The 20,611-nt window shown below is 41.7% G+C and overlaps 1 protein-coding gene and 1 pseudogene across 1 annotated transcript; both read right to left on the reverse strand.

Annotated features, from left to right (window-relative positions):
* Positions 1 to 3,339: 3,339 nt before the first annotated feature.
* LOC100619022 (40S ribosomal protein S17-like) lies at positions 3,340 to 3,776 on the reverse strand (annotated as a pseudogene).
* Positions 3,777 to 13,905: 10,129 nt separating this feature from the next.
* FEZF1 (FEZ family zinc finger 1) lies at positions 13,906 to 17,517 on the reverse strand. The gene is made up of 4 exons (XM_003342016.4): positions 16,383 to 17,517; positions 16,069 to 16,203; positions 15,661 to 15,793; positions 13,906 to 15,137 (listed from the first exon to the last, which is right to left on the reverse strand). Exons 1-4 carry the CDS (start codon positions 17,190 to 17,192, stop codon positions 14,800 to 14,802), a joined length of 1,416 nt encoding a protein of 471 aa, XP_003342064.1. The 5' UTR covers positions 17,193 to 17,517; the 3' UTR covers positions 13,906 to 14,799.
* Positions 17,518 to 20,611: the final 3,094 nt, after the last annotated feature.

The raw sequence follows: 20,611 nt of genomic DNA on the forward strand, positions 1-20,611 counted from the left end.
TCTGTCAAATGAGCTGGTATAAGGAAATGGCAAACCACTACAGTGTCTTTGCCAAAAAAAACCCCAAATGGAGTCACAAATTCAGACATGACTGAAAATTACTAACCAGTAACAAAATCTTTTTAAAAAACTCTGTCAAAGTTGAGATTCAAGGGCCTTAGCAATACATTGTTCTTGCTTGTTTTTTTTTAACTTATTATCTGTGTAATTTGGGACAAATTTCTTCAATTATCTGAGCCCCAATTTCCTCATCTGTAATATGATAGAGTCAGATTTAAAGATTTTTAAATGTCGTGAATCTAATTATTTTTACATTTAATAGAAAAAAATAAGTACATTATAGGAACCTATAAATATTTAAGGAACAGGTAAAAGCATTCTGATGTATTTCATTTTGGTTTGGGGGGGGGGTTGTTTTGTTTTACTTCATTTTGTTTTGTTTGTTTTAGGATTTTAGAAGCTTTTAAGTTAAAGACTTGAGTATGAGTCCAGAGTCTGGTACTCATGACCTTGTATAAATTTTATCACTCCAGCCTCAGTTCATTTATAAAGTGAGAAGGTTAGGCTAAATCCCTTCTAGCTTTAAATTTATAATCTCTTATTTGAGCTAAACTGACTCTCTAAGAAATAGGAATTTAGGAAATGCCACACAAGATTAGACCAATGGTTCCTCTAAATTATGTTCCAATGGAGATCATGGGTGTTTTTCTCAAAAGCAAAAATGAGGGCCATCAAACATCTGCTTCCCATACTCTATATCTATGATTCATGAATTTATTGTGAAGCTATTTAATCCTAACTTTTATTCTTCCATGAAAAGTTCTCTCCTCCTCTCTTCCATTCTCCCATCAAAACCTGATCTCAGGAAAGAATCTGACAGATTCATTCAAACAAAGATTAGTCTCCATCTCTCCCCTATCAAAGGATGCTCTTAGTTGGCTGTCATTTTGGGAAGGATGTGATAACTAATTCACACTCTAGCTGCTGCCAAGTGCTTGCATTTGCAATTACAGAACGCATAAAATACCCATATGCACAGCTTCTGTTTGTTGTATATAGACTGTCCTTGCTATGCATCAACATAGCATCACCTCACTATGGCAGACTCACTCTTCCCTACCTCCTTGACTTACCACACCAGCCACAGGAGGATGAAGGCAGGACTAGAGGGGGCCTAAGGAAGTTAAAGGACAATCGATTTGGCCTTTGGGCCCAGGGGAAGGAAGGGAAGAAAGCTTGGACATCACTAGGCAAAACTGTTAAGCAGTCCAAATTTTATAACCACAGGGAACTGGAAGGGACCTTAGAGCTCACTTTGTCCAACTTATTCATTTAACAGATAATGACTGAGGTCCAGTGATTTGCCTAAGGTCACACAGAAACCAAGATCTTCTGATTCCAGATATATGCTCTTTCCTTTGTCTGAGACTTATCCCTGAGGTCTGACTCTTCTCTCCCTCATCACCTAGTGTTCTCTTCGCCCATATCCTATAAATTCAATATGTTTTCGATGTCCTGTGACTTCCAAACTTCTTCAAACTATAACACCCCACTGAGGTATATCTGCAAAATTATTGCCTGCTTCTGCCTTCTCATGCTTTCTTCAATATATTAAGTTTCTCTTTGTTATAGGTACTAGGAAAACAATCAAATAGTGAGCAGTTGTATAGCACTTCCTGTGTGCCAGGCATTGTACTACACATTTATAAATACCTCATTCAGTCCTCACAACAACTTGAGAAGTGGATGCTATTATTATCCTTATTTTTGCAGATAAGGAAACTGAGGCAGACAGAGGTTAAGTTATTTGCCCAGGGTCACAAAGCTAGTAAGTGTCTGAGCCTGGATTTGAACTCAGGTCTTCCTGATTCTATACCCAACTCTAGCCACTTAGCTGCCTAATCTGATTAAACTACCAAATTCCCCACTGGCAGTTTGTGATTCAATTTCTAAAATTCATGATACTCACAGTTGCCTGATTATTCCTAGAATCAGTATTATATGATTATCTTGCATACCCAGTGACTTCTCTCTTCCCTTCCCCTAGTTTTTGAAGAATGAATAGCTTGGTTTTGACTGAATGGCTAAAGTTAGAATCTATAATAGCATTAAACTTACCCTTTTAGGATGGGGAGGAAGAAAAGGAAGGGGAGTTGAAGACTGCTGTCTGATTTTTCATAATTGTTAGAGATATCTTGCCAACATGAAAGTTTGGTTTTCTTTTGTTTTGGGGACATACAGTTACTCATCAACAAGAGGTTTTCAAATCTTTCCAATGCTTAAAGACTCATTTTTCTTTCAGGAATCTTTTTTATTCATTCCTTCAAACAATAAGCATTAATTAGGTAGCTACTATGTGCTGGTCTCATGAATATAAAGACAAATATGGGACAATCTCTACCCTCACCGAGTTTTTATTTTATCGGGGAAAACAACATGCACATAAATAAATATAAACAAAATAAATGTAAGATCAGATTTTTTGTAGAGGAGAGAGTCTAGTAGATAGATAAGAAAAGGGTTCATGTAGAAGGTGACAATTGAGCAGAATTCTGAAAAAAAACCACAATTTACTAGGGATTCCATATGTGAGAGATGAAAGTAGGAGTGCTTTCCAGGCATGGGGGACAGTCTTCACAAAGGCACAAAGATGGGAGATGGATTATCATGTATGAGGAAGAGCAAGAAGACCACTTTGGACAGACCATAAAGGATGAGAATGAGAGTATTGTTTAGTCATTTCAGTTGTGTCTGCCTCTTCGTGACCCCTTTTGGGCTTTTCTTGGAAAAGATATTGATTTTTTAATAGAATTTTTGACATTGAATTGCCTTTTCCTTTCTTAGTTCATTTTACAGATGAGGAAATTAAGGCAAACACTTTTCCAGTGTTACATAGCTAGAGTTACATTGCAGAGTTTGGATTTGAACTTGGATCTTACACTATCCACTTCCTCACCTACCTGCCCAAGAAAGGAGAGTTGTTTATAATAACATGGAAATGAAGGTCAGGACCAGGTTGTGAAGGGCTTTTTTTTTAACAGGGGAATCTTTATTCAAATAAAGACAATAAAACTATGTCACTGTGACTGGGAAGGGGACTAAAAGGATCCTTTATACACCACTGAGTTGGGGGCCACAGAAGATCTTCACCTCCTATATGCACCAGCCTGGAGTTACATGTCAGTAAGAGACTCTGGGCTGGGTCACAACTGCACAGCTTAAAACACTAATATCAGTGGTCACAAATTGTATACTAAAACCTGTCCTAAAATCCCAGATTCCCTCCACATATAGACTTGCTAGTGCAAGAGTGTAACATTTAAGAACAAGACAGTGCTCTCAGGGGTTCCCAAGTTTATTGAAAAGAAGGCAAAAAGTAAATATTAAACAGCTCCTCTTGGTAAACACCAAGTTCATTCCAACTGTGGGCTGGGTAACTTGCAGGTTGGACAAAGTACCGAAGTCCAGAAATTTCAACATTTCTTTGGCAACAGGGTCCTCTTCAATGGTCTCTTGCTCCAAAGCAGAGACCTCAGGGATGTAGTTATTCCTTCTTTCTCTTTCTTCTTTGTGCAGTTTGATGGAGATGCCTCTCATGGAGCTTCACTAGATCCGCTTCATCAGATGAGTCCCTTCATCTTTTGACAGAGCTTCTTGCTGGGAATGATGGCGATCTTCTCGTACACACGGTTCTTGGTGTGGAAGTCATTGCCCAGGCTGCTGTAATACTTCTCGATAATGACCTTCTTCACGGTCTTGGTTTGCACGTGCCCCATGCTGGCTGGGGGTGGGAGGTTGAGGTATGTGGTGGTGAAGACAGTGAAGGGCTGTCAAGGGCTTTTAAAGTTAGAGGAACTGGAAGTTAACTCTAGAGGCAACAGAAAGCCATTGAAGCTAGTTAATTGAGTTGTTAATCACGTTGTTAATCATGAGTTAATCACGTTGACTTCAATATGAAAGATATATCAAAGAAAGGAGAAATTTGAGTCAGAGAGATTAATTAGAAGGCTGTTGAAATAATCTAAAAATATATGATGATAACCTGAACTAGGATGCTGACTATGGGAATAGAGAGAAGAGTCTGATTTGAGAGATAGTGTAAGGTTAGAAAAGACAAGAGTTGAAAACTAATTGGGTTTGTAGGATGTAGAAGTGTAAAGGAATGAGGGATAACTCTGAGGTTGTAAACCAGAATGACTAATAGGATGGTGACCTTCACAACAGAATAGGAAATTTGAACACGAGGTGGGATTTCTTTTTGTGGGGTGGACCTGTCAGGAAGGTCTCATGAGCTCTATTTTGGATATGTTGAATTTGATAAGTCTACTGGCCTTCCAGCTTGAAATACCCAGTAAAGACAATGGGAGTTGAGTGACTGATCCTTAGAATAAAGACTAGGAATCTTTATATAGATATGAGAGCTATTTTTATAGAGATGATAATTAAACCCGTGGAACTGATGAGGTAACCAAGTGAGAGAATGTAAAGAAAAACAGACGCCCAGGGATACATTCATAGTTAAATGGTATAATAGAGTGACCCCATCCCCCCACCCTCCATTCCCACCCACCTCAGTTAGTGTAGGCAGAGAAGACCCAGAATAGAATCCCAAGGGGTTAATGAGGTATTGAGCTCATAGTAAAAAGGACCCTGATCCTTTTATGATGTTCAAACACCTTTCTGATAGCATCAAATCAAGAACATCAAAATTAGGCAAGCAAACAAATTAGCTACATCTCTGAGGGCTTTAAATAGCTAAGCCCTCAGAATATTGTATGAAGGAACCCCAGCAGGATCCCAGAAGTGAATTGTCCAGAGGAAAACAAGCTCATCTATTTGAGAATTGGATATGTTGGAAGCTAGTTGCTGCTAGTGGAGGAGACCCCTGCAGGAGAAAGGAGAGACTTTCTCTCTTCTCCTTCTTACCCAACAGGGATGATTATGATAAAGAAACAAAAGACATCAATACTACTTATTTGAAATTAAAGAAAATTTTAAAATAAATTCAGTAACACGTGTCAAACAGTTAATATTAATTATACCTCTGTATTTTGTGGGGGAGAGGGGAGAGGAAAATATAGGTTTATGTAAGATTCAACTATGTTTTTCTCCTCATGTTATCCTTTAAAGGAAAGCAAAAATCAAATATCCAGTTCATCTGACTCTAATATTAGTAATCCTGTTACTGTTTTATGGCATAAGATCTCATTATTAGGTCACATATTGGGGTATAAGAGGCAGCATGATATAATAGATAGAGAGCTGAGTTCAAGTCCCCACACTTACTTTCTACGTGACCCTGAATGATAACCCAAACATTCAGGAATATTCTAAGTAAATGTTGTCAAACTCAGAATATAAATGAATTCTTTTAGGCTTTGCAACAACCCCTCCAACATTTGTTACTTTCCTTTTCTGTCATATTAGATAATCTGATAGGTGTGAACTTATTTTTAATAGAGTTATTTTGGTAGAACTCCAGTTTTCAAATGTTTTTTATTTGGCATTTTTATTTGGCATAAGACAAAAATATATATACATATATACATATATATATATTGCTGGTTCCAGAGCTAGGGGTTCAAATGCCATCTTGCTGATTACAACCTGGGTCACCTTGGAAAAGTAAACATTTCCTCATCTATAAAATGACGCAGTTATGGAATATCTGAGGTCCCTTCTAGCTATATGATATACTTATCATCCCTGTACATCTCATACAAGGGATCATGAGCCTGAAGAAGAATCAAACTGTGGTAACAAATCCTTTTTATTTAATTAGTGTCTATTGGTTAATTTATTGATTGAATAAATACCAAGCTGGAACTTGCAGAGAATTCCTTCATAATCAACCAATAAACATTTATTAAATGCCTACTGCACCAGACACATAAAACACCAACTATGCACCAAGAATTGGACCCCTTTCCATCCCATCAGATTTTTGTTACCTGTAATATGGAATGCAGGGTTGGAGAGTTAGTGGTGGCAGCAAGGTCCAATTCTCTGGTTTACTCAAGTCAAGGGTCACTTTAACTATGCCTCTAGTCACAAGGTCTACATGGGAAATCAATGCACCCAACTCACCTTTAGCTCCCTGCTGGATTTGAACTTAAAAACATCTCCCCATATTGATGTGGGATTTAGTACTGGAAAATAAGATGTTAAAAAAGAATAATATTAACATTACTGAAATGCTAAATGTAGCTTATAAAATTGTCTCCAACTCAAAGTCATTGAGGGATGAATTTACAAGTCTGTATTTAAATTGCTTTTTTCTCTTTAGGTATCAGGCATGCAAGGGTATCAATATGGAGTCTATGAATTTCTATTTAGCTTTAATTTAAATTTAACTTCTAAATGATTATAGAACTGGGATGGAACCAGTAGAGTTTCATATCAGACCTGGGACACCCAAAGGGATATGCTTCCTTTCCCCAGCAACTGGCAGACTTTCCTCCATCCTCTGCCTCTGGGGAGCAGACTCAATACCTTGTGGTTCTCCACCGGTATAAGCACATAGCATAACCTCTCTGTTGTCACTCAGCTCTGCCTCTAAAAGTTCTACATTCTCATACCCTCTTCAGGCTGTCTTCTATACCCCATTCCCTTGGCAAGGTCAGGGCATCTGGGTAAGCAGGTCTTTCAGGGAGCCAAAAGAAACTTCATTCATAGTATTTGTGCATCTTTGCTGAAAATCTCCCCCCTCCACTCTCCTCTATACTAGCACCACCATAGAACTTTCTAGTTACTGCACATTATTAATAACAGGAATCCACATTTTCAAGTGGCTTAATGTTTGTAAAGGGCTTTCATCACAAGCAGGGTGTATATGTTGAGTAATAAGGATGGGGGAGGCTGCGCCACACCTGTGATTTATCAATTTAAGGAAAGTCCATCTATAGAAATTCCTGCCTCTGATTCAGATCAGCAATTTATCTGTAACACTTGTCCCTGCTCCCACTGCCAGTAAGTGTCAAAAGCAAGATCTAAAACCTGATTTTTCTGACTTGAGATCTTCTCTCTCTACCAAGGCACATGCCTCTTGAGCTAGGTTGTAGAAAATGAAATTCCTAATGTTTAAGTATTTGTCCATGGTCACACAAGAAATTAGTCTCAAAGGTTGAATTTGAACTCATGTCTCCTAATATCATGCCCAGAATCACTGTACCATATTAGAAAATAACAGTAGTAGAGGCAATAATGACAATAAAATGGCATTTGTTTAGCATTTTAAGGTTTTCAGAATGCTTTACAAATATTATCTCATTTTATCCTCACAACAACCCCAAAGGGTAGGTATTTTACAGATAAGAAAACTGAGGTTGAAGGAGATGAGGTGGCATGCTAGGATCATGTAGATAGTACATTTATGAGACTGAATTTGGACTCAGGTCTTCTTTTAAAAAAAACAGTGTTAAATCTAGCCTATACCATACGAACTATTTTCTTTAGGCAAGTCACAATGTCTTTTAAATTTTCATATGTAAAATGAGAATGCCAATGTCTTTCCTCCACTTCACAGGCCTATTTTGAAGAATGAATGAGAGAAACAGTTACTATAATCTGTTGAATATTAATGTATATTAATTATTCTTATAAAGCAAAAAAAGATTACTAATATATTATTGTTAGTTACACATTAGCAAGGGGCTAAACTGAGCTTTGTAACAGATTTCCTAATGACATGAAATATAGTTCCTATTAGCATCAGTTCCTCTGACAAGTAGAATGAAAACTCCAGGGACTGATGTGGTTGTTTTTTGGACTTTCTATCCCCAACTTCTAGCACTTATATACTTCACATATAATAAGCACTTAATGATGCTTTCCCCATCTATTTAATAATGCCTTTCCAATCTATTTATCAACTCTAACCTCTCTCTGGACTTCCAGTAGTCTATTCCATATCTCAAAAGGAATGTCCGGCAGACATTTTAAACTCAGCATGGCTAAGATGTTCCCACACTCAACACTCAACTTATTACCCACTTACACCAAAATCCTTCCCTCTCCCAAACGTCCTTATTATTAATGTTGAGGATTCTATCTTCTCCTTTCTACCTTTACTGGCAATGTAGATGGCATCCTTGATTTCTCATCCTCTGTCCTCCCCTCTATATTCAGATGGTTGCTAAGGTCTTTTGTTTTTACCTTTGAAACATCTCTCATTTATGCTGACTTCTCTCCTCTAACAATGCCACCCTTCTGATCACCTCCTGCACTCTTGCAATAGTCTGATGATTGGTTTTCCTGTCCTGCAACCTCTATCCAATCCAATCCATCCTCAACTCAGTTGTTAAAATGGTCTTCTTAAAGTTCAGCTCTAACCAGGTTATACTCCCTTTCATTCTTTACTCAGTAAACTCCAATACCTCCTATCATCTCCAGATCAAATATAAAATCCTCAGTTTGGTATTCAAGGTCCTTAATAACTTTTTCCAGCAACTAACTTCCCAGTCTTCTTAGTCCTCAACACTGCTCTCCAGCCATTCTGTGATGCAGTGACATTGATCCCTTTGCTGTTCCTCACTCAAGGCACTATTTCCAGAGTCCGGACATTTTTTACTGGCTATCCTCTATGCTTGGAATGTTCATCTCTCTCATCACTACTTCCTGGACCATTCTGACTTCCTTCAAATCTCATCTGAAATCTCACCTGTTTTCTTGAGCCTCCTTAATACTAGTGCCTTCCTTGTAACATTCTCTCAAAATTATAATATCTATGACTTATTTGGACATAGTTTTTTGTATATCATTTCTTCAATTACACTGTGAGCTCCTTGACAACAGAGACTGTCTTATCTCTTTTGTATCCCTAGTGCTTGGCACAGTGCCTGGCACATAGAAGGGGACTGACAAATAAATGATAGTTGAGGTGGGGAAAATCCTTGTTTTCATTATTAAGAATTAAAACAGGTGGGATCAAAATGGACTTATTTTGACATGATTATGTGGACACCTTCTCCTTTCCCCCAGTGACATTAGTTTTGGTTCACCAGAGAAATATTACCACTAGTGGCCTATATTTGCAGAATTTTATTTTATCTTTATATTGTAACATAATATACACAAGACTTACATTCATACCTTTTCATCTGACAATGGAGGGCCATCTCAAACTTATATTTTACATAGTTGTTCTAATGACTTTCATCTTGTTGTTATGTATGAATAATGAGTTTGTGCCATTTCCCCCAAAGTCCACTATGCTTAAAACATGCCTAACCCAGAGCAAACAGAGGGAAATTTTTCTATCAAGAGCTCAAGATCATTTCACACAAGGACTTTCTCCTTTCCTGATTCCCCTAGGAAGTATGCCAGGACCACCTGGGCAGTCATATCCTTTAGACATGATGACTAAACAAAATTGTCCTTTTACTGATTGGTATTTATTTTCCTCTCAATCTACTACAAATCCATAATTTCTGGAAGGAAAAAGCACCATTCTCTAGCTATCTCTTTAAATGCGAGGATGGTTTCAAAAGTTATTTTTAAAATAATTTAACCTGAACCTGTAGTAAGAATTGGCCTTGGAAATTCATGGGCTGGAAGGAGAGGATGCAATCTACATTAGAACAGGGAATGTCTGCCTTGGGAAAATCATAGATCCTGAAGTAAAATTAAAGAGCTACAAGGGACCTGAGAAGTCATATAGCCCACCTTACACCATTATTTAAAAATGAAGTAATTGATATCCTCTTAAGGTAATTGAATTGTCCAAGGTCACATTCGATTTGAATCTAAATCCAGTACCTTTTCCAATATATCACACCATATTGCTTATAGTAAAAGGAAACTTCTTATATGAAGCTGATGTGAGGTATAGGCAAAACATCTGAAAAGTAAAGACATTTGAATCTGTTCATGATGACTTTTTGTGGATCAGCAGCTTTATATCAACATTGACTGCATTAAGGATTCAAGGAAATTTTTGTTTATTTTATAACACCTTTAGACAAGTTAAGATATAGATATCAGTCAAATCAGGCTTCAAAAGTTCTATTTATGAAACACTGAATTAAAAACTACATGAAAAATATCAATAACAAGTATGAATAATACCATAAAAGTATATGCATTATAATACCATTAACAGTGGTTGCAATTAAGTATGTAATAAAGTATTTTTGATTCCTTTTCAAATTTGAAATATCTGAAAATTTTTTCTGGGGTAGTTGGACTAAGTTGGATATGCACTATTTTTTGCTTATAAGGTCCAGGTAAATCTACTCCCCTAATATGCTATCCAACTTCCCTCATAGTCTTGACAAATATATATGTATAATATAACATATTATAATATAATTCTGATCAAGGGACAAATTCATTATTTGAGGTCAGAAGCTTCCAGAAAGTACTATAGCCTTAGTAGGCTTGTATTCCTTAAAAAAAAAAAAAGCCCTATCAATGAAAAATGCTAAAAAGAATTCACCAGGTCTCAAAATTTACTAGCAGATAAAAATTCCAGGAGCTCCCCCAATAAAGTCTTGGGTTATCAGGTGACTGATCATATCTGTTATCTCCTGTTCTTCAATAACTTGGCCTCCAATCAACTTTTTGAAAGACTGATGAGCAACACTTGGTAGGGAAACAATGAGCAAATAGAATTGTTAAATTGAAAAGTAAAAAAGAAATTAACTGCCAGTGTTAAAAATGTAAATTCATGCATTATACTTTAAAACATGAAAAGCTTCAGTTTTACATAATTGTTCATCAAAGTCTTTATTTCCAAAATGAATGAGGGACCAAGCCACAGCAGCCTGTCTCTTTCTAAAATTGACCCTTGAAGCCTTAGCATAAATCCTCTGAGGAAATGAATAATCCCTATAGAGGGAGTTGTATACAAACCATATCCCTATGCAGTAAAGCTGAACACTAGCCATTCCTTCCCTACTAAACATAAGCAAAGCTTTTGGTCAACCTCTGGTAAAAATAAGGTAAGCTGGGCCAGAGCCAAAATGAAGTTTATACCTTTAAGATTTCAATAAAAAAATTGGTTTTCAATTGAGTAAGCACACACACACACATACACACACAAACTAAAAGTATTTAAGGAAAGCAAGCAGCCTTCAGTATAGGAGGAAAATGTTTTTAAAATAATTTGGAGGTTTTTTCACTGAGTTTTTAAAAGTCCCCCTTGCTATCCCGTATCTAAACCTACATTCTTAACCTGGTCCTTTCAAAGGAGACATGCATTGCCCCATCATGTCGGCCTTGCCATAAACCCAGGTGCTGTGGATCCTGTTTCCTGACTTTTCCTTTTGAATGTTTAACTTTAGGTAAACTCCATTCTAATTTTTCATCTTGTTAAATACCTCGAAGTGGATAGATCTCCCCCACCTCTGTAAAACTATTGCACTATCCCATATCAGTCTCTGCAAAAAGAAAGCCATCGCCAATTCCATTTATAGATGTCATTTTCTGCTGTCAGCCCCATATCTGACAGAATATGCAAGATGCGTTTTTTTAATATGAGAAAACCCTTTCTTGAATACTTTGAGAAATATGGGTTAATGGGTTAAGATAAATGCATGTCCCTTTTTTGTAGGCACTTTGAAATATCTCGAAGCAAGGTCATCTTCACAGTTTTCCTTTTCCCTCTCCACCAATGAAGTCATCATTTTGAAGCCCCACAAGTATGACTCCTGGGGTTTAAAGCACTTGTGAACACAAATTCAAGTGAGCAAAGGTTTAAGCTCTGGCCCAAATATGTCAATTATAACTATATTGACCCTCTGCCCCCACTCTACTTACTGAAATAGAGCCGGTGTTTTCAAACTAGGACCAAGATACCTTCCAAAAGAGAAACACCTTGAACCTCTACAACCTACCTCACTCCTCACCTACCCTAAACACTCACAAGAATTCATCTTCCTAGGACTCACTGTTTTATATGGCCAGCTGAGACTGAATGGGGCCAATTTGGGGACAGGATTAAAGAACAAGTCTGGGTTTTGGGGAAAGACAGGGTTTCTCAGGATTGTAATGATCGAGAATCCATGTAATTATGGATCAGGTACTTCCATAGGCAAAGGAAAAGCATCATAGCTCTTCAAAATTAAATCTGGCCAATATTTCCTGGTAACAAAGGGCACTGGTGGATTAGGGAAAGAGAAATATAAATGGAGAGCTAGGATAAACTAGAATTCTGCCTAATGATTTAAATTCTGGAGCTTCGGAAAGTTTCACTGCCTGAAGGTGACAATGACTTGGGATCCCTGTGACCCAGACATCGAATACAATCTGCCATTCACGACGAAATTCTCTTCCTGACCTGGTCCCTATTCTATCATACTTTCGTCCCCCAACTCCCTTCTCTCTCCTTCCTGCCCTTTCCTCCAACATGCTATATCTAAAGGGCATCTTTGTCAATCTTTGCTCCCAAATGACACGGATGAAGAATTCGTCATTAATCTTTACAGCCCCAGAACACCAAAAGTAGACTTTTTTTCATGCATCCCTGGGGCCCTGACCACTTATTAGCATCCCTCCTCCAGGAATCTCCGCTGTTAACAAACGCATCCTCGGAAAGAGGGGAACACTAGCAAGACACTCCTTTCTTGAAAAGCTAGACTAAATTGCAATGGAAATGTAGTGTAGCGTTGACGCAGTTATCTCTTCTTGTACTCTCTCAAAATTTAATGCCTTAGTCCAGCTCTCTCTTCCCTCCCAAAACGGACATCTTCACTCCTCCCCTTCAGAAATACAATGGCATAATGTAAAACACACACACACACACACACACACACACACACACACACACACATACACACACACACACACACAGAGAAAGTAAAAATTCTTCTTCCTCGCCAGTCTATAGGGTCTGAATTAACCCTACTCTGCTTACTAGCCGGAGGATAATCATCTCAGTCCCCCCCCCCCCCTTTAAGTACTTGCCTTCAATGTGGGCCTGTTTTCGATTATGACCAGTAGCTAATTGAGGTGCTTGTGTGGAAAAGACACTGGGGGAGGGGATGTACTTGGGATGGGGAGGGGATGGACACCCACCCTTCGGGACTAGGCTGAACCTTATTTCGAGCAAGACTACAGTGACAGTGCTGCGAGTGAAAATCTTTGCAGCATGTCCACTGACCTTCTTGTCCTCTTCTCGTCCTGGAACAAGGATCCCTAAGTTGGCTTATGTCGCCTTCTCCATGCAGTTAGGCAGACAGAGCCCAGGGCAGCAAGGGAGGAAGAGCCGACTTGGTTGTGAGGCTTGTCTGGCAGCTTCTACTGAGCAGCTAATAGTATAACAACCCGGCTTTGATAAATCTGAACTAATTACCCCTCTTAATTAAAGTCTTTAGCAGTTGTTTCACTGTTTTGGCAAGAAAACAGGAGAGACTTGCAGTTAGAAAACACCAGAGCCTGGGCTCACAGCGGAGCTGCTGATTAACACTTGAAGCATTTCAAGGACCTGGCACCAACCACAGTTTGGTTTTCTTCCATATTCCCTCCTTGGATGAAGGTGCGTTCATTCATAAACATATACACTCATAAAAAAAAAAAAACCCACGATATATTGAGGTTCCCATTGCAAGCGAGCCGTGGGCTCATTATAAGTAAATAATTGGTGTGCAATATACGCTGTATTGTATGTATACTTAATATTTAGGAGGAGAATATTTTATATATGCCCTTTCCACATTATTCCCATTTTAAAGTCAGTACTGAGATAAGTCACAAAGACTCCCTCTCACTAGAAACTTCCATGTCCAGCCCCTTGCCAGATCAAAAAGTCCTAATAATTTCAAGAAAATACCTTTTGCTTCTAACCTCTTTCCATACCAGTGCATTGGGAAGAGGCTTTACAGAACTGCATTAAAAACAAAACAAAACAAACAAACAAACAAAAAACCAACCAACGTTCTTATAGCTGAATAATACAGAGCTCTGCAATTTGTTGATTAACTTAGCATGTTCCAAGTATTTATTTTCACCAGTCAACGAATCAGTTTTCACGTGCAAGAAATCAAAACTGAAATCCAAATCCATACATAAAGAACCAGCCCTATCCAGCATATGGAGGCATATCTGTGTTTGTGTGTGGTGTATTTCTAGCTTATGTATTTATGTATGTCTTCATGTACTCACACCTGTGCATATATGTATGTGCGGCAACACATACATTAATGTGGGATGCATATATGTGTATGTATATTTACATATACACATGATGCAGGGTACTATCTGTATACATATACACATCCAATGTATTTTGTGTATACATATTGTGTATGTATCTATACACACACATACATGCAAATATACTGTATTGTGATACTCAAGGGAAAGAAGAGATGAAGCAATCAGCAGGCATCTTGAGATGGCAGAATCAACACAATGGAAATATATACAATAATAAAATTAAAATGATGCAGCATTCCCGGATAGGATAATACAGATCCCAATAAATACAGCAGAAATTTGCTTTTTTAAAAAACAAAACGAAAACACCATCTCTCCACCCGAGATGAAAAAAGTCTTATTTTGTTTTTAAGAAAGAAAATTAACAACAGAAAAAAATAATTAAAAAAAACTTTCATGACTGTTAGTGGCTATATCAAGTATAATACACAAAACCGTTTAGCAGGTGCATGCAAAGAGGCCAAAGGGCGGTGGCGGCGGCGGCGGCGGCGGAGCCTTCTGGTAGCCTCCCCCGAGGTGAGGAGACGGCTGGGTGCTGGCTGCTTCCAGGTGACAGGCCGCACCAGAGCTCGGTTTGCCACCGTAGAGCATTGTCGAAGAAATTGCGAGGCCCATAGACCTGACCGAGGTCGCGGCCAGCTGTCCTCACTGGTGGCCCTGATGGAGAGGAGGCTGCAATGAGCCTGGAGGAGGCGGTGGCGGTATCGAAGGCTGGGGTTGCATCGGGGGCGATGGGTCAGCGCCGGCCTCAGCTGGGGCGCGGGGCAGCCCCAGGGCGCTATCGTGCAACTTACGGACGTGTTTCTTGAGGTCAAAGTTCCTACAGAAGCCTTTACCACAGGTGGGGCAAGTGAAGGGTTTCTTGTCATTGTGGGTGTGCATATGGAAAGTCAGGTTGTAGACCTGGTGGAAAGCCTTGTTGCAGATATTGCATTTGAACTGCTTCTCCCCGCTGTGAGTCAGCTTGTGGTTTTTGTAATTTCCTGAAACAGACAAACGACAGGAATATTACTCGGGAAACCGGACTTGAAAGCGGAAAAGGGAAGAGGCTGAGAGGGCAGTGAGGTAGTGAAAGCCAGAGTGGTGGAGGCCAGAGACCTTCTGTGGCTCCTCTTGTAGGCAGCAAGCTATGGCTCAAGTAGAACTCCTTTTCACTTCTCTATTTCTTTTTGTTGTTGTTGTTGTTAAACTTCATCTTAAAAAATAAATTTTCTAGTATCTAGATTTTAAGCCCCTTTATTTATTCGTTTTAAAGAAAATGATTTGTGCATTCAAATGGGTTGGGGTGGTGGGAAGGTTTTCTACTTGTATTATTAACACGAGACCGACCAAGATTTTGGAAAGGCAAAAAAAAAATGAAGCCCAAACTAATTTGCTAAATAAATTCTCGTATTAAAATTATTTTCTTAAAGAGATCCAACCAAATCAAGGTGATATCTTGGTGAGAGGGAATAGCAACTGTAACAGCAACACCAACAGAAATATAGCGGAGTTTGTGTTTTGTACCTTTTTGATGAAATCCTTTGCCACAGAATTCACAAACAAAAGGTTTGTAGCCCGCATGTATTCGAGTGTGAGTATTTAAAGTGGAACTTCTGTTAAAGGCTTTACCACATTGGTTACATTTGTGGGGTTTTTCCTAGAGAGGAGAAAAACAAGGGCGTCAGAATATTTTGTTTGTATTGTTTTCGTTTTTAGTGAAGGAAAGCTAAGTGGAAATTGACCCAGTAACATTCTGCTTTGCTCCTTGAGTACTTTCCATGAATAAACAAAGGGGAGAAGACAATTCCTGAATTTAACCATTTCCAGGGGCCGTAACCGGACAAACTGGGGACTAAAATGTGCACGTCTAACAACTTTCCTTGAAAAACCGAGGAAGGAGTGACCGTCCCCTACCCAGGCGAAGTTACTTACCTGGGTGTGAATGATCTTGTGACGGCAGAGAGTACTCGCTTGTCTGAAGCCCTTTCCGCAAACTTTGCAAACAAAGGGTCTGGCTCCTGTGTGCACCGGCATATGGCGGGTTAAGTTATAATGCGCGTTAAATACCTTTAAAATTGAACACAAATTGAGCAGGTTAGCGGCACTACTATATTTAAGTTTAAACTGGAGTAGAGGTAGGGAGAGGGAGAGGGATCAAGGGGGAGGGAAACAACTTTTTTTTTTTCCAAGACTGCCCAAAACAAACATCGGAAAACCCAGGTCTTCCAGCTAAACCAAGTACTTGCCTTTCCACACACTTCGCAAGTGAAAACTTTGGGTTTGCTGTTGGGAGAGCCTCGGCTGAACTCTGAGGTTTTGAAAGCAATTTTTTCCGAGAGGATCTGGGCACTTTCTTTCATATAATGTTGCAGCTGAGCCTGGGACAAGTCTTTGAAAGCCACTCCCGAGGGATATTTTTCCACGGTCGGGACGACCAATTTGTTTCTCTCTGCTAAATACGTCTTGGGTTGTGGATGTAAAGGGGAACTGAGGAAATAGGAAGCCACTGGGTGGATGTTGACACTGGCCGACGGGTGACAAGGACTATCACCCCTGTTGAAATAGCACAGAGCCCCCATGGCATGGAAGGATGAGTGGTTGACTACTCGAGGTCGGACCAATTTATACTGCTGTAGAGGCAAAGCGTCGCGGGCAAAGTCTCCCTTCAGACTCAATGCACAGTTCAACAGATCACTGCAGCTAAAGGACGCCGCCGCCGGAGAAGAAGTGGAGGAGTCCAGGCTGGTTTTTCTTGGTTCCGACCCTGTCATCCCTGCTTTGGGGCTGGTATCGTAGGTCACCGGCACAAAGGGAATCATGCACGGAATCGATGAGTTGAGGTGCAACGAGTGCTTGGGGTCTCCTTTGGGTACAGATCCCTGTAGGAAATGGGGGACGGGCATAGACTTGGGCTCTGGAGTCCTGGCCATTATTCGTTCAATGGAAAAGGCGAGGGGTTTGGAAGCGCTGATCATGTTGCCTCTAGCCGGCAGGCTCTCTCTGGTCGGAGGAGAAGCTAATATTTTTGTGGTCGGATGGTGAGAACTACAGTCCATGTCTGCAATGCATGTGTGAGCCGGGTCCAAGCTGCTACCGTAGACGCCTCTTTTTTCCGTCTTGTCACTGATCTGCAGATTGGAAGACGAGCACCATCAACACCACCATCATCCTCCTCCTCCCCCCCAGCATCACCAGCCGAACCAGCCTTCCCAGCCCAATGGACTCATGCCAGCCCATCGCAGTTTACTTGGCGTACCAATGACTCGGGGACAATCACTACTTATTTCTATCAATAGAAAGTGTTGTGTCAATAACGCAGCAAAGATCTCGCCAATCGTTAACTTCCAAGAGGAGAAGGTAAACTAGATAATTGCTCAATTCGCTTCCAACAGTCAACAGGAAAACTTTTTTTTTTCTCCTCTTCAGTAAGTGATCACTTTTCATTGGTGAGTGAGACTTCCCCCGCCCAGAAAAGGCGGGGGCGCTCTCCCGGCTCCTGCCCTCCTCTCGATCTCTGGCTAGCTCAGTCGCTTGCCGGCGCACCCTTCCTCCCTCCTCCCCCTTCCTTTTTCTCCGTCTTTTTAATTCGCAATCTGCTTAACCAGGCTTTAGAGGCCAAGCAAATCTGAGATCAATTTTCTCGTTTAGCTCTAAGTGACATCATCTAAAATCATTGTGCAAGGGCTAAATAAGGAAACAGAGCCTAATTTAGGGGCAAACGCCAGGCTATATTTATCATACTCTGTGCTGCATCAAGCAGCCGCAGTCTCAGCCGCAGCAAGCGCAAACGGAGTTCGTGGGTTTCCTTGCGCGTTTCAAGCCCTGGCCCTGATGGTGCCGTTTGGCTGCCGGGCATCTGCTCCGGCTGCCTCGGCTATGCTCTGGCTGTGGCTTCTACTGTATGTAGCTGCACCTGCCTCCCTGCAGCCTCCCGGTGCTCTCCCTGGGCGGGGATCACTGGCGGGTCAGAGGGTTGAACTCAGTGGAAGACCCCAGCCAGGTAAAACGCCCCCGGGAGTTAAAGGGCCCCGGAGAACTCGTTCACTACTTGGGTGTGTTTTTGAAACGAGAGTGCAGTCCGAATACTACGGAGAAATCTCCAAGCCCATAGAAAGTTGAAGGGAAGTTGCGGGCTCCACTTTCCCCAAATATCCTCTTTCAAGCTCAAAGTACCAGGGAGCCATAAGAAAACTTCAACCTTCACTCCACTTCATTACAAACACACACACACACACACACACACACACACACACACACACACACGCACACACACAGGTATGAGCGAACGCGCGCGCACGAGATCTTACATATTGACACACTGACAAGGAGAAGGGGGGGGAGGGGACGCTCTTATTTAACCAGCTGTCACTCAGCTAAAGTTCTCTTGTTTTTGTCTTTAAGTGCAGCACGCCTGGAGAACAGGGAAATTTACTATTATTCCTGCCCCTCCTCCCCTACCCCTTTGCAAACTTCCCCCCACCCCCACCCTCACAGAGGACCAAAGGAGCTCAAAGCCCTAAGGAACGTGGGCAGAAGCCGCGACCTAGGGGCTCTGACCATGGTCATCTACCCGGCACAGGAGAACCGCAACCCAAGCTAGCCAGGAGGGTAATGGCTAGGCTTCCAGACCCTTTTGCTGCCGACCGAGAGCAGTGGAGACCCCCAACCTCAGAGCACTGGCTCCAGGGCCTGTCCCTTGGCGCTCGCCCCGTCCCCAGATTCTTTTCCGCGTGGGCCTAGAGCGAAATCTCTCATTGCGGATCGTAGCGCGAGAGACTGAGGGCTGCTGCTGCTCTTAGTACCGCAGGCTGAGAGGAACTGGGCCACCCAGCCGAGAGGACATTTGGGCCGAGGGGTCGCCCAGTCCCACCTAAGTTGAGGAGTGTGTGAAGGGGTTTGGACAGAAGAGGTGCTACCTCCGCGCGGCGCCTCCATCCCCGGTGGTTCGGTTCCGGGGCCAGAGAGGAAGGTGAGGGATGCTACCGAAAGCAGCTCAACTTGAGTGTGTCTGTGTCTGTGTGTCTGTGCGCGTGAATGCGCGGGCCACAAGGGGGATGGAACGCGGCGGAACTCGCGCGATCTGGGGAGCAGGCCGGGCGCAAGGAAGACTTGGGAAGGTATGGGTGCTAACATGCAAGCTCGTGATTGCTGTGGTACAAGAAGGGAAGGAGGGACGGAAAAGGCAAAGGTGAGGGAGTCTTTGTAGCTCTAGTTCGTCAACGAACTAGCGTGAACCTGCGTTTCTCCAAAGCCCCACAAAATGGGGTGTGCGACAAATTTTCCTGCCCCTCTCCCTCCCTAACATCTTCTTTTGTTGGTTGGGAAGTAAAAAGGGTTGAGGGTTCTGGACTGGGCCTGGGCTGAGGATAAGGCCAGCAGAACTAACTATAACTATATAACTATAACTATATGTCGTCCTCTAGCATTATTATACTTCTAGAGGAGGAACCGAAAGCTTATTTAACTCGGCAATAAGAAGATGGGCCCAAAGTATCTTGCTCTTCCCCAGCTGCATGTCCTAGCTTCTACCTATACTTTCTGGCCTTATCTCCACCCCCGCCTCCACCCCACCCACCTTCTCAGGCAGGACATGCCATCGTGCTTCATTGAAGACAGTACCACCCCTTTCCCTCTTGTATCTTTTGCCTGTCGTCCTCTTAGCGAGTGGGACGAAGGGACAAAGCTCCAGGATTGAGTGGTCAGGGGAAGTTGTGTGTGTGTGTGTGTGTGTGTGTGTGTGTGTGTGTGTGTGTGTGTGTACGCGCTCGCGCACTCCAGTGCGCGCACCAGACCCTCAGGGTGAGTGGGTGATGGGGACCCAGCCCAGTGGGAGAGTGGACTAAGAAGCTGGAGGGTGGTAATTCGAGGGCGTCGGAATCGTAATGGCCCAGATACGATTTGCCGCGCGAATCACTGCAAAGGAAGGGATAACTCTCAGGTACTGCGAATAGTGGACAGATTTGAAGGAAAAGGATGGAGATAGGGAAGGGAAGTGGGAGTTGGGGGGGGGGGGGCGGGGGCTGGTTTGTGATCTGCCGCCTCTGCCTCGAAGCTGGGTGGTATGAGTTTGAGACGGAGAGGAATCTTATAAGAAGCTAGGGATACCCGGAAGGAGGACGTCCAGGCCTTTTGGAGGAAGCCTTAGTAAAAGTTTCTACATTAAAAAAAAAAAGTCAGGACTGGGTATTTTCTTTCCTTTTACTGCTGGGGCCGCTGGTCCTGTCTCCTCCCATTCCTTGCACAGACAAAGGGGAAAGCGATGGGACTGGGGGGAGGAGGAGGTGGTATAAAGGAGAGGAAGAGAAAGGGGTGCCGATCCTGCGACAGATGGGTCGCGGTTAAGACTTTAATTGCTGCCTTTGGGGAGCTGATCGGGTTCCTTTCCTACCTGCTGCTTCGCAGCATCGAAAAAATCCTTTTTTTGCAGTCCTCCCCCCCACCCCCACCCCAGCACAAGGCCAAATTTAAGAAAATA

This window comes from Monodelphis domestica, chromosome 5, assembly GCF_027887165.1.
Source record: "Monodelphis domestica isolate mMonDom1 chromosome 5, mMonDom1.pri, whole genome shotgun sequence".
Classification (NCBI taxonomy): domain Eukaryota; kingdom Metazoa; phylum Chordata; class Mammalia; order Didelphimorphia; family Didelphidae; genus Monodelphis; species Monodelphis domestica.